This window comes from Pyrenophora tritici-repentis, chromosome 5 (genome assembly GCF_003171515.1).
Source record: "Pyrenophora tritici-repentis strain M4 chromosome 5, whole genome shotgun sequence".
Lineage (NCBI taxonomy): Eukaryota > Fungi > Ascomycota > Dothideomycetes > Pleosporales > Pleosporaceae > Pyrenophora > Pyrenophora tritici-repentis.
The window spans coordinates 2525777-2539161 of NC_089394.1; the positions used below are offsets into that span (position 1 = coordinate 2525777).

Below are 13385 nucleotides of genomic sequence, written 5' to 3' on the forward strand. Positions count from 1 at the left end.
CCATTGCTGCTGTCACACGACCTGCAATTGCTTGATTGGCCACTCCCTTGCCTCTTCAGCCCTGCCCACTCGCCTCCTGAACTCCTACCCAGATCCATCAACTCCGTGCTATAAAGTGCCATGGAAGCGCGTGTAGTCTTGGGATGTCCAACCTTCCAAGCGCCATGCATCCTGCAAAATCCTTCCCACCTTGTAGCTGCCAATTGGAATACTGCGGGGAAATACAGACAAATCACACCGCACAAGGACGACGCCCCTGCCGCGCCGTTGCCGTCTTGTACCGCTTGAATAGCAAGGTTGTACGAATTCCTGCAGGAGATTTGCACCCCATCATCAGGCGGAAGGGACGGCAGGGGTATTTGTGTGCATTACAAGTTTTTCTCATCTTCGCTCAGGCTTTTTCTGCAAACTTCTGTGGGGTGGATGAATGGGCTAATTGAATGCTGATGTGAGAGGTGACCGAGGACAGGATATATAGCATGGAGTGGCCTGCTACATTGAGCTGACGTTGAGGTTTTGTTGTGAGGTAAGTTCCAAGTCGTCACGTTTTCTGCCTCCTTGGCATCACCCACTTTACTTTATGCCGTATGCCCCTTTTGGCCGGCAACATGCGGAACCCACGCAGCACAACAACCACAGAAACGGTGACTCGCGCCCTCAGCCTGTATCCCGACTCCCACAAACCCCGCGGCACCCATCCAAGCCCGCGGCTGTCAAAACTGACATTGACACACTGAAACTTCAACAATGCGCTCTTTGTGATAGTTACTTGTGTCATGGCCCGTCTCGGATTGGCTCGTGCGCGGGAAAAGCTGGGGAACGCACCGCCGGTAACGGCTGTCGTTCATTTCCGCAATCCCGGTATGTAATTTCCCTGCTATACCTTGGTGTGAGGCCATCAGTAGCTAGACGCCTGCCCTCTGTCAGTGTCGTGTCGGCCGTCCTGACTCTTTGGGTAAATTGTACAGCACATAGTCGCGCAGCGGCAACATTAGCGATAGAAGGATGGAAAATCCGGGGGAGGAAACTTCTTTTTTTTATTCCAGGAAAGAAACTTATCCGCGTCTTGAACATGTGAATAGCTGTGTACCGTTGTTTCCATGCTAACGTTACATCCTCCTTATTCCAAGGGTTCCATGCAAGACTTGTAAGCGAAGTTGGGCTGGACTGGGCATGTAGGTTCATCTGGTTTGCGATGCTTCTCCGTGGTGTGGACTACGGCGAATACTTTCAGCGAGTTTTGCACGTGACAAGATGGTGCAATCGAGCTCGTGCTTCCGGCTACTGCAACACTAAAGTCTTGCCAGAGCCCGTATTTACGGATCCGCTCATGCGTGTGAACAACTCACCTCATCTTCATAGGCTCACGCAAGCGTCGATCGATTCTTTCACCCGCTCGTTTGGAACATACTAACTGTGGAAGACCTTTGCTCCGAACACACACACAGTCTACGTAGATAGATTGCAGTGGACAAGAAAACCGCCATCATCAAATACCACAAATAGCTGTTGCATGAGACCTCGTGTTCAAGCCCATGGCTTCCTTCTCGTATCCGTAAACAGCCACTCCTGCGCCGAACGCAAGACCCGAGGAACTCAATATAGACGCTCGATACTAATTCCAAGCTTCTTGAGTTTTCACCTACGACTTGGCGTGTACAGGACAATTCTTGATGGCAAGAATAAGTCGGCGACCGCAACAGGACAATGTTAATTAGGGATCAGATCAGCCTCGCCCACAATGGATTGATCGACCGCGCAAGCCGTTCTCCAACCTCTGAAAACCAAGCCTACCAGTCCCCATACGGACACCAAACCCACCCACACCACTCACCCTGACGATCCGCCCAAGAAACCAACTATCGGTTACACCATCAGTCCCTTTGAGATCTGCAAACCCATTCAAAGATAAACGACGCGCGCGTGTGTGAAATTTCGCTACTTAGAACCTAACAAACAAAACCCACGCCCCTAAGTGCCAGGGGCACTCGCAAGAATAAAAAACAAGTGAAGAATGTCTTTCAACTGGCCGGTAAAAAAATAAAAGAACAAGCCCGACAATCTCACCGTCCGTCTCTTCTCCTTCTCCTTCTTCTTCTTCGCCCTCGCCCCCCTTTCCTCCTGCATTCGGCGTGGCTGTGATATTCGCCACCCGAGGCAGGTTCGCCGTGTCCAAGTCCCATACCCCCGCTGAGGAATGCGTTAAAAACGCGCTTACTATACGCCATTCTGGAAAAAATATGACCCGAATATATCGTTCCAATTCGTTATAACCCGCGCACTGTAAAAAGGTCCCGATGAAAATAAATACCAAAGCACACCAATCAAATGCCACTTAAATTTCGCCCAGAAAAGGAAAGGAAAAAAGAACCAACGCCGCGTTGATCCAGGTTGTTCCAAAACGCTAATTTCGATTGGAGCGGAAGAGTAGGGTGGGGGTATCATCGTCATTAACAGTCTCATCACAAGAAACCACTCTCGGAGAGAAGCCTAAAAACGCCCGTTAGCCCCATCTATCTCTGTGTAAAAACAAACAAACGATGGGTATCGGTTTCTCAGTGTTTCTAAAATGCGTGGCTGGCGGGCTCTCATCGTATAAATCAATCAAACCACCTCAACCACGTCCTCTTGGTCCCGCTTCATAAACGATCGATCCAAAGAAAAGTAGGATGTGTACCTTGCAATCTTCTCATCCTCGCGCTCTCGCGGCTCCACGCTCAGACTCATTTCGTACATTTCGTGTACATCGCCCGCAGATTGCATGTTGGTGAGGATATAGTCTTGCAGCTCGGGCACCGGTTGCAATGGGTATGGCACGTTCTGGTATTGTTGGATGTCACGAATTACCTCTGCCGTTTTTGCGCGCTTTGCAAAATTGATGAGGTTTGTACGTTTGATGAGCGAAGGGATACCGTCTTCAATGAATGTCAAATCCGTAAGGTAGACACCTAAGAAACGCGTTAGTTGGCGATGCAAGAGTTTGCATGAGTGGTCACGAACCGAAAAAGGGTATACAGGGTGGGTTTGCCCTATGTAATGTGTCTCGGTACTCAGCGAAGTTCTTGGTACTACCCATGAGCTTGCGCATGCTCTCTAGAGTAGCCATTGATCGCTGGTTGACGGCACTCCATGTTCGATTCAAACGATGAATGGGCGCGGTACCTAAAGCTGAAATGATGGATGTTAGTGTGGAAAAGTTGTTCAATTGCCGACATTTCTGAAGTCTGTTAGTAGCTGCGTCTGCATGATGGCTACCGACAAACTCACATCAGCGACATTCACGAAGTGCTTGATTACGATGACTCTCCGCTTGACATCTTGTTGAGTGAGAATCATTTGTGCAACCCAGTTCGTCAACTGGTTAGAATGGAGAATAAGCGCCTTCACGTTCGCAGCTGGGTCAGGCTCGCCAGGGGATAGCTTCTTCTGCCACGTCTTGTTCAGGCACTCGGTGGGACGAATCTTGCCATATAACCGGGATTCAATGATGGTGAGTTGGCGAGCAAACTCTGTGGCGTCAATGTCAAGGAACTTCAACTTCTTCATGTGCTTGGGGAGAATGGGCTGTGGCGTCTGGGCACTCAGGGTAAGGACTAAGCGCTTTGTTGGCATGTCCGGTCCACGAGATCTTTGCTCGACAGAAGTCATCAGCGGTGCAGCTCCAGGAGTGCTGGTGGTTGCGACGTGATCCTTGGCAAAGTTGTACACTCGTTGAATCAGAATTCGCGCCTCTTCATCATTGCCCTCCATCCAGTAGTTATCAAACCAACTCTTGAGGATGTTCACTACACGGAACCTGATGGGTTTCTGCTTTTTGTCCACCCAATGCTGATAATCGTCCTTGTCTAAGCCATGCGGCGGCTGTATACTCCATCTCTTTACCAGCATCTCGAAAAGCTCTGAAGCAGTCGTAAACGATCGGTAGGTGAGCAGGAACGTATTGTTGAATGCTGGATCGAGACGGTCGTGACGAGTCAGCTGCTCTACAAGGCCAGCCAGAGTGCCTCCCTTCAACTGAGGCGGTGTGGACTTGTGGTCATACGAGATTTCGCCCTCATGGTCAAGTTTCAAAAATTCAGGAGTCTCCTCGATTGCCTGCTGTGGTATGACTGGTACCTCGCCGAAGAAGTCCTTGATCTTCTTGTTGCTGTTCGCCGACCGTACAGGCTCGACCTTGCCGTCGTCACCAGTAAGTGGAGTGCCTGCGCTATATGTCTCTGCCTTGGGGATGTTTCCAAGTAAAGGTCTCTCAGGTCCGGAGGGTCCACGAGCATGACTCGCTAGTTCGCCATCAGTGTTCCTTCGCGACTCCCCACGGCTGACGATGTCTGATAAAGGTACGGTGTCTGACAGAGACTGCAACAATCCGTATTGATGAGTACATGTCGCTTCCAAATCCCGGGTGACGGCTCGCACAGCGTTGATACGGTCCTCAAGAGAGTCGCCACGTAGCTCAGCCCATTCATCGCCCAGTGGTGCGGCTACTCCCTGGCACGCAATGACAAGTTCAGAAACGACGTCGTAGGCCTTTTGCTTCTGAACGCTAAACTCATTTAGTTGTTGCCCGTTGACTTCTGCATCTAGCGAGGCCAGGTTGATTTGTTCAATGGTTGATAGCCACGGCCGGCAAGATTCGAGCACTTTTCCAGCAGTATTGCATACGTGTTCGCCTATAGCTTGATGTTTCCTGTGCGATATGACTGTATCCCGCAGTACTAATTGCTCATCCAGTCGTCGGAGGTTTGACGTGATTAACCTCCTCAGGTCCTGTAATCTTTCCAGTATGCGAGAGTCCAGTTTGAGCGTCGGTTCAACTGGAGGTTCGTAGTCATCGAGGTCGGAAAACAAGGACGTATTTGCATCGTGCGAGTCAGTTCCGTTATTTTGCCAGCTGCCTCCTGTGAGGTTGCCTACTACAAATCCAGGTACAAGGCGGGGAATCTCTTCGCCCCGCTGCTGACGCGCTACTTCGACGAATCCAAATACACCATTCAGGACGCCCTCGGCCTCTTTCAAGCACTTGGAGTAGGAATCCGGAGGTGGGAAATCGGATGCAGCAATGTGTGAAGACAAAACCAGTTTGGAGAAGCGGGACATGGTTTCTCGAAAGTGGGGATATAGGGCTTTGTTAGTGGATATGATGGATGGGTTGCCGGAGTGGTTGTCGGTTGTCCCAGACCCGGCAGCCAGCAATAAACGGAGGTGGTCCGATATGTCCTCTGCACGCTTCACGAACTCTGATCTGTCGCTGTTGTTTATGGCCTGCTTATACCGCTCGATTGCGCGTCGCATGTCCTCGACCATCCTGTTCCAGGTAAGGGGCACAGGGCTCACATCGTCGTAGAATTTTCGGGACGTGCCGTCGGTACCACTTAGGCCAGGGCTATTCGCAAACGAGGTAGCTGTGGTACCTGTGGGAGGGATGGCAGTGGAAGCTGCAAAGCTCATACCACTTTGATCGTACGACCGGTTGGGGTAGCCGGCGTTCATTGACTCCATCGAGGTAGCCGACGAGAGGCCACCGGACAGGCGCTGCCTGTGCTACAATTCCTAGTTAGTACGCATTTGGTCACGGATACTTGAGTGCACACTTACCCGGGAGCTGTACGAGCCCTTGTTGCCCGGACCTTCAAAGTCGGATGCTGACGTTTCATCGTCCGTGTCCTCCATGTTGTACCCGGAGCCTGATGCTAGTAGCTCAGCGGGCGGTCGCGACATTTCAGGAATAAAGACATCGGTGCGGTTGCGCGGGCCGCTCTCGTTGGCAGAAGGCGATTCCAAGGGGAGGTTCATTGTGCTGACACCAGTCAGGGTGTTGAAGTAGAACAACCTTCCGTCTGGTGTAGCTTGGGGTATCCAAAAGGCCGCCTCTTCCTCCTTGTCGTGCGGCCCATTGCGCTCGATGGGTAGTATGGTGTCGTTGCCGGCGCTCAGTGAGTCGGCGTCCGAGTAGTCGCCCTCTGCGCCACTAACGGACCGCGCATCATGGTCGTCGTCTGCATCGGCTCCCTCTCGATCGTCTTCGACATCTTCACTCGGCCGCTGGACGACGGCGCAGTAGTTGCTCGGGAACCAGCCGCGGACACCGTGAATGACTCCGTCCCACCACCCGCTCTCCAGCTGGGTGATAACCTGTATTATGTCGCCGGTCCGGAAGCTCAGACTGGTGCGGTCGTCGGCCTGGTAGTCGTAGAGGGCCTTGACATACATGCCGCCGGCATCGCTGGTACCGCTGAAGCCGTTCATGGTGGTGGCAGGCGCGACGGGCTTTGTGGGGAAATGAAGGGCGAGGCAAGAACGAGGCTTGCTCTCCTACGTAGACGTGAAGTGCCCCTCTACAGCTACCCAGGCAAAACCAGGAGCCGTCGCAAGGTGGGCCGGCTGATCTTGCGACGCGGTGGTTTTCGAGAATCAGATAGCCCGCGTGTTATGGCCGGGGGTGGGTGTGAGGGCATGCAATTGGGCTAGAGGCGGGACCGGCATGCGAATGAGGAGCCTTGCATTCGCGCCTAGCTGAGTGATGCAGCGAATCGAGCCTCGCAGCAGACACTCGAGTAGTGTTAAGGTCGAGCAGAAGAAAGCTTAGGAGCGAAAGAAACTGCAACACCAAGGGCGGGTCGCTGGCAGGCGTCGTGAGCGGTGGAGGCCCCGACTCTGTGGGGACGTTGCATGCCCTACATCACGTGCTGGGCTGGGTAAAAGCAGCCAACAATGACAATCGACACCCGGGCCCCTCTCGCCATAGGGTCATTCTCGGAGCCGCTTTGCTCATCTGTATTTTACCATCTCACGTTGGTTTGAATGCAATGCCATGGTTGTATGCAGCCTGATGTTGTGCATGCACACAATATAGCCAGGCGGTACCTAGGCGCTTGGCCCTGAGCCAGGCAGCGCGCGCATGTCTATTCTTTGCTGCAGCTGTCAAAGGACGTTTGGTAGCTTTTGCCCCGTACGCCGCTGCCCAGTGATTGACACATGCCTGAAGCTGGGCGGCTTACACAGACCAAGCACGGTATACAGTAATTTAGCTTCGCTGTGAGCCGGTCAAAACCCATGCCCCCGTGCCCATGCCCTCGACCGGTACTGACGAACGTGGTAGTCTGCATGAGCATCCGATTGCGATTGCCAAAAAGGCTGACAGGGCGTAAGCCTCTGATCTTCCCTTCACTCGTCAGCTCGTCTAGAACCCTGCCTGACTCGCGAGAGATATTTGTCGGGCCTTTGCGCTATGAAACGTGGTCCTCAGGGTAGCCAGGAGCTCCCTCCCGTGGCGGGCGGATGCCGTGTTCGACCAAGGATCTTGCACCACGATCCATGTCCAGCAGTCTTCGCCTTCAGACTGCTCTGCTACCGTTTCTCGTGCTCCCGTTGCATCGCGTTTGCGTGGAGCGTTGCTGCATGGCCCACAATTGAGCGGGAGACGTTCACTTGGCTCGGGTGCTGACTCTCACTCTGGTGAGATGAGGCTGCACGCATCAAGGGTAGAGCCGTATCCGAGGGCTTAGCACGATAAAAGCACGTCTAAGGCTTGCAGAACGGACGATGGTACTCCACACTCGTTCAGTCCATGTGAACGAGGGCGGTGACTGACACGAATACATCTCAGCATGGAACGCACATTGGAAGCTCGGAATGATTATTGCGGATCTTAGTGGCCGAAGCCAGTCTCAAACCTGCTTGGTGTGTCGCGTGGAAGCGGAATTGGCATCGTCGGGGTTCTGCGACACTGGGCTGGTGGGCCGGAGTGACGAGTGGGCTGGCCATTGATTCGATCTTGATCTGGTGCTCCCGAGCCTGGGAAATATTGTTGAGGCATCATGCATCGTTTGAGATGGAGTAGCGATGAACGGTGAGCAGGTCGCGATAGCTGCCGCTCCAAGGTGGATTCACAATGTTGTTCATATCTGACCTTAGTAATGGGATACTCGACGAGACGGGAAGGTCTACCCAGTCAGATTCATAGTGAAGACAATCAATCCCTTGTCAATGAGCGGCTCGAGATGACGACCGTGTCGACCACATTGAAATTACCTGACGGCGAAGGCGGCAGAGTACCGGTCCTACCGCGTCCGTGTTGGGTGAACAGACCATCCAATGCCACTTGAAACCACCACCACAAAACTCGCGCTGCTGCGCTTCTAAAGCATTACGAAAAGCGTACTAGCGCGGGGGTTTCAATCAGAAGCAATGCCCCTCTTCTGATAAAGCGGCCACAGAGGGGTTGCCAGAAGCTTTGTGGGAGGCATGTGTTGCAGTGGTGGTCGTGGGCTCGTATAGAAAGTGACGGTGAGAGGCGCAAGCGAGCTGGTAGCAAGACCGTTTGCTAGGCCGCGACCCACGCACGCTATATGCTCCAGGATCAGAGGCGCATCATCCCCGATCCAAGGAAGACAAGCGGGGCATCATATTTAGCGGACTCTGTTACTGGACTGCCTCTCCGGAGATGGTGGCAGGCTGACGGTGTTGCCCCGAGCCGGGTCAGAGGCTCTGATGACAATTCGGTACTATTGCAAAGTGTGCAAGCATGTTGCAAGAAGCATCGTGTCTTTGCGACGTTTGAAGGCGTCTACGGTCTGCGAGCTCTTGCAGGCTGCTGCATGAGTGGGCCAGACTAAGAAGCAGTGTGGGTCCGGGGAGCGGGAACGTGGCCCGGAGGTATGGATAGAGTTCCCAGGAACGAGAGAGGGCAGGCGACGATCGTCTCGTAATTACTCGCAGCCACAAGATTTGGTGGTGAAGGTTTGAGGGCGCTCCTGGCGCCGTGGTGTTTGCGAGCGAGGGGGAGCCCCTTTATCTGTGCCGTCATCGCCGCCGATACAGGCCAGGCCAGCGGGGGGGGGGGGGGGGGCGACGTGGGCATGTCATTGTCATATGTACCGGACATGGTGTTTTGTTGGCATGTGTATCTAGGTCTTGGTATGGCGCAGGGCGTGCAGGTATGAGGCGGTGAGCCGACATGCGGACCGGATGCATCTGATAACTCGCGCCCCGGCAGACTACTCCTCCAACAGGCAAAAGTAGACTGAACGTTCTTACCGCTTCTTTGCGGTGTCGTGCGACAACTGGCGGACGGACGGTCGACTCGGCTGACAGCAGCGTGGTACGGCGAAACCATGCTCAAAAAGGCGCTCGTGAAAGAAACCATTGGCCAGGCGGCTGCCATGTTGCAATTGGGTCCAGCCAGCGCCGTGGGGAGCGTCTGGGCTGTGGCAGTATCTCAGACTACGGCTGTATGTACAGTACAGTACATACGGAAAAGGCCGAGTCACAGAGCATCACGTCAAGGGCTGCCGTGGTAAATAAACACTGGCACTGGCGGGGAGGGGGGCAGTCGCGAGTGAGACGAGTGGCAAGAGCGACGCATGATGCACTGTGCGATGGGATAGACATGGACACATGGCAACAAGACAGTAGCAAAAGCACAAGTTGCAATCAATTGCTGAATGGCGTTCGACTCACTAGCGCAGTCATGCTGGGCGTGTTAATTCGGTCCCGCGACATCACAGGGGATGGCTGGGCTGGTGAGGCTGCTATTTGGCGGACAGTGCGTTCTGCCTTTCCCCCCTCCCCATCTCTTGATTTTGGCAGCTGCCCCTCTTGGTCTCCTTATTCCGCCCTCAGATTTCGCAATCCATCTCAACGCGCCCTGCCCGCCATCTGCCCATCTCGGTGCAGGCCCATTGCTCTTACTCGCCCGCCACTCCGGTGTTGTTCGCACCTTCTGTATACAAATTCGCGGCATGAACGAAGAGCACAGCCCGTCCACTTCACCCGTCAACACGCTTTAATCCCCACGCGCGCCGGTCGTCCCAACACGGCCTCACGCCTCACGCAGCGGCCTGCATCTACTGCTAATCGCATCCCATCCCCATTCCGAGGCCGATCGCAATGGCCAGCAACTCTTCGCCCGCCGTCCGCAAGACGGGCGCGCCCGAGAAGAAGTACAAATGCCAGTTTTGCAACCGCGCCTTCAGCAGGAGCGAGCATCGCAGCCGCCACGAGCGTTCTCGTAAGTCCCCCACCCAGCGTCGCGATGGAGCTTGCTTTGTTTAGAGCGGGGTAGCTGTTTACTGATGCGGGACACTCGCGCCGTGGTCGCGCTGCGGGGAAGAGAGAGACGGTGTTGCTAACTGCCCCTCACTGCAGACACCAAAGAGCGCCCATTCAAGTGCCTCAAGTGCCGCAGCACTTTTGTGCGGCGCGACCTTCTCCTGCGCCACGACCGCACCGTCCACGCAAAGGATGGCGGCGCGCCTCTGCCCAGCGAGCAGAAGCGACGGACGGCCAGCAAGGCTACTGACGCCGGGCCCTCGAAGCCCGCGCCTGTTGAGAGTGCCACGACGCTCGAGCGCATCGAAGCCGACAACGATGCCATGCACGAGGATGAGGATCTCAATGCTGCCGCTATGCTGATGACCGACTTCCACCACAAGGCAATGGCCAGTCAGGAGCCCGAGATGATTCCGGAGCACAACGAGCCCGTCATCTCGCCCACCGGCCCGTCCATGATGGAGCCCGTCATCCCGTACACCGCCCCTGGCCAGAACATGCTCCCCCAGATGCCCTGGAGAGACTCAATGGTTCCCCAGTCGGAACCCAAGTCGTCGCCCAACACACATTCGGCCTTCAACACCGCCAGCGCCCTCGGCTCGCATCCGCATCAGCTGCCTCCTCTTATGGAGCGCACCATGTCTGGCAGTGACACCCTTGCGCCTACCTTCCAAGCCATGAACGGTGGCAATGGTCTTGGCACGCCTGGTGCTCTCTCGCCGTACCCCTCCATGATGGGGCCCGTGTCGCCTGTTGATTACCGCAAGTCGCCCGGTCCCAACCAGGCGCTGATGATGACCCGAGCCCCCCAGCTTGACTCTGAAGAACAGTGCGCTAGGATTTACGAGAACATCAAGCAGTATGACAGCGAAAGCGCGCTCCTAGAGACGTTCCACCTGCCGAGTCTGAACACGCTGAACCGCCTGTTGAAGACGTACTTTGATCTGTTCCACCACCACCTCCCGTTCCTGCACCCTGCCACGTTCAACCCCACTGAAGTGTCTGCCCCACTACTGCTCGCGGTGCTATCGATAGGTGCCCTGTACATCTTCGACCAAGACCAGGCCTACATGCTCCACATCGGATCAAAGGTTCTTGTCAATCAGTTCTTGCAGAACAAAGAAAACTTCAGCTCTCGCAAATGCCCCTTGTGGACCATGCAGAGCACGCTGTTGAACATGATCTTCTCCAGCTGGAGCGGTGATCCAAAGGGACTCGAGTGGGCATGTTCGATTAAGAGTCTTCTTGCCAATGTATGTAACATGTCGTCGCTTGCTATGCTCCTTTCTAACACGTGACAGATGGTCGCTGGTAACCGTTACGAGCTTAAGCTTCGATCAGATGCTCGCAATGGTGCTCAGCCAAACCATGAGGAGTGGGTCGTCGATGAGCAATGCAGGCGAACCTACTATGCTGTCTACATCTTTTTCGGTCTGCTGACTCTCACCTACAACCACACTCCAGCCATGGGCTTCAACGAGTTTGACACCCTCGAGCTGCCGTCGTCCGAATCACTATGGACCATGGAGGTTTCAGATGATGAAGCCTGGCGAGAAAGCCTGACGTCGTCCAAGATCATTACATTCCGACAAGCACATGACAACTTGTTCCAAGGCGAGACTGCCCGCTATAGCGCTTTTGCTACTCGTGTCATGATTAACGCACTTTTCCTAGAAGTGTGGTACCACAAGCGGAGTCCAGAGGCCCTCCAAGATGTAGTCACAGAGTACAAGCTCCGACTGGCGCTGGAGACCTGGGAGAAATCACTAGAGCTGTGCGAGCCGGAAACCGTTGTGGTCCAGTTGAGCGCCCCTCACAAGGGCCACCCTCTGATCTTCAACGCCATGGCGTTGTACAGGAACACCCGCGCCCGACTCGTGGTAGACCTCAAGTCGATCCAGGAAGCTCTTCGCTACCACGACTCGTATGAAGTCGCTGCTGCCATGACGAACGCTCGCGACAAGGTCCAGCGGTCGCCTGAGATGATCAAAGTCATCCAAGAGTGCTTCGACTGTATTGAAGTGGCTGCTGTGCAAGGCATTCGCTGGGTTGCTCGTACTTCTGCAACAAATTGGAGCATCGAGCACCCTCTGACTGGAATGGATCTAATGGTCATTCTCACTTTATGGCTCTACCGCCTCGAACACGACGAGGAGCCAGCTACCGAAGAAGAACTCGCCATGTACAACAAGTTGCGCAACTTGTTCGATGATGATTCTGTGGACGTGTATGGTGCAAAATTGAGCTCCACAGTCGCACGGCTTTGGGGTAGCATGATCGATGAAGTTGTTGTTTGGGGGTATGTGAATCGTCCAATACTTATGCGAGACTTGTCGCTAACGTTGCACAGTATTACGAAACTCATGGGCGAAGCTTTCAAGCTTCACTCGCAAGCCCTCGTCGGCTATGAAGACGCAATGTCGTCGCGATCCGGGTCTGCTACACCGTCAATGGCTGCCGGCGGTGTTCAAGTCCTTGAGATGCAAATGGCCTACTAGGCCGCATTATCGCTAGTCTGTGCTTGCGATGTCTCTTGTTATTCCTTCATTTTCCTCCATCTTTTCACTGTAGTCGTCTCCGCGCATTTGGGAGCATGGCATGGCGTTTGGTAGGCGTACCATTGGTCATGCATTTTCATCTCTTTCTGTCTCTCTCTCTCTCTCTCAAGATCTGGGTAATACGGCGCACGGGGATGGTATGGTCCAGATTCCTACACGCTCGAGCCTCTGCTCACGCTGTTTCTCACCCTTCTAATATCTTTCTCACGCTCATACCCATCATCGGCATTTCTGGACTAATGGAGGCTGGCCCCATGCACGTTTTCAGTCTACTTCGGTTCCGCTGTTAGCGCTGCCTCTGCCTTCTTGCTAATAACTGTTTTCTTCCTGTTTGCATTTCCTATCATCTCGTTTGGGTGCTATCAAGTTGTTGTCCTGCATAAAGCAGAGTATATCATGATTTGTCCTTGCGGCGACGGGACGGGTAATATCCAGGTAGTAGATTGATGAATGTTGGAGCAAGGTGTATTTGAACTAAGATAGTACTGTACAAAAAATATCTCCCTCGACTATTTGAACCAGCAAAAGTTTCCTAACGTGACGTTACTAATGATGCTGCTGACCATGGATGGTTGATGTTGGGTGGAGCCGCTAATGGACAGTGGTTGCCCACGGACCACACTGCATGCCTAGCGCCTCGAGCTCCAATTGAACTTTTCCAAAATTTCGAAGGCACAGCTATCGCAACCAGCCCACCCCACGACGCATTACTAGCCACAACCAGCGTGTTGTCTCTTCCCAAACCTCCTACGCAGAAACCCATCGCACAGATTCGAA

At 54.0% G+C, this 13385-nt stretch overlaps 2 protein-coding genes across 2 annotated transcripts; one reads left to right on the plus strand and one right to left on the minus strand.

Moving 5' to 3' along the window:
* Positions 1-2604: 2604 nt before the first annotated feature.
* Positions 2605-6246, minus strand: PtrM4_109550 (RasGEF multi-domain protein; the record flags this gene model as incomplete). The annotated part of the gene is made up of 4 exons (XM_066107849.1): positions 2605-2948; positions 3001-3217; positions 3268-5541; positions 5596-6246. 4 exons carry the CDS (start codon positions 6244-6246, stop codon positions 2605-2607), a joined length of 3486 nt encoding a protein of 1161 aa, XP_065962298.1.
* Positions 6247-9888: 3642 nt separating this feature from the next.
* Positions 9889-12548, plus strand: PtrM4_109560 (Zn-finger protein; the record flags this gene model as incomplete). Its single annotated transcript, XM_001935811.2, has 4 exons — positions 9889-10009; positions 10147-11303; positions 11352-12349; positions 12401-12548. The coding sequence occupies 4 exons, from the start codon at positions 9889-9891 to the stop codon at positions 12546-12548; spliced, it is 2424 nt and encodes an 807-aa protein (XP_001935846.2).
* Between the last annotated feature and the right edge of the window lie 837 nt (positions 12549-13385).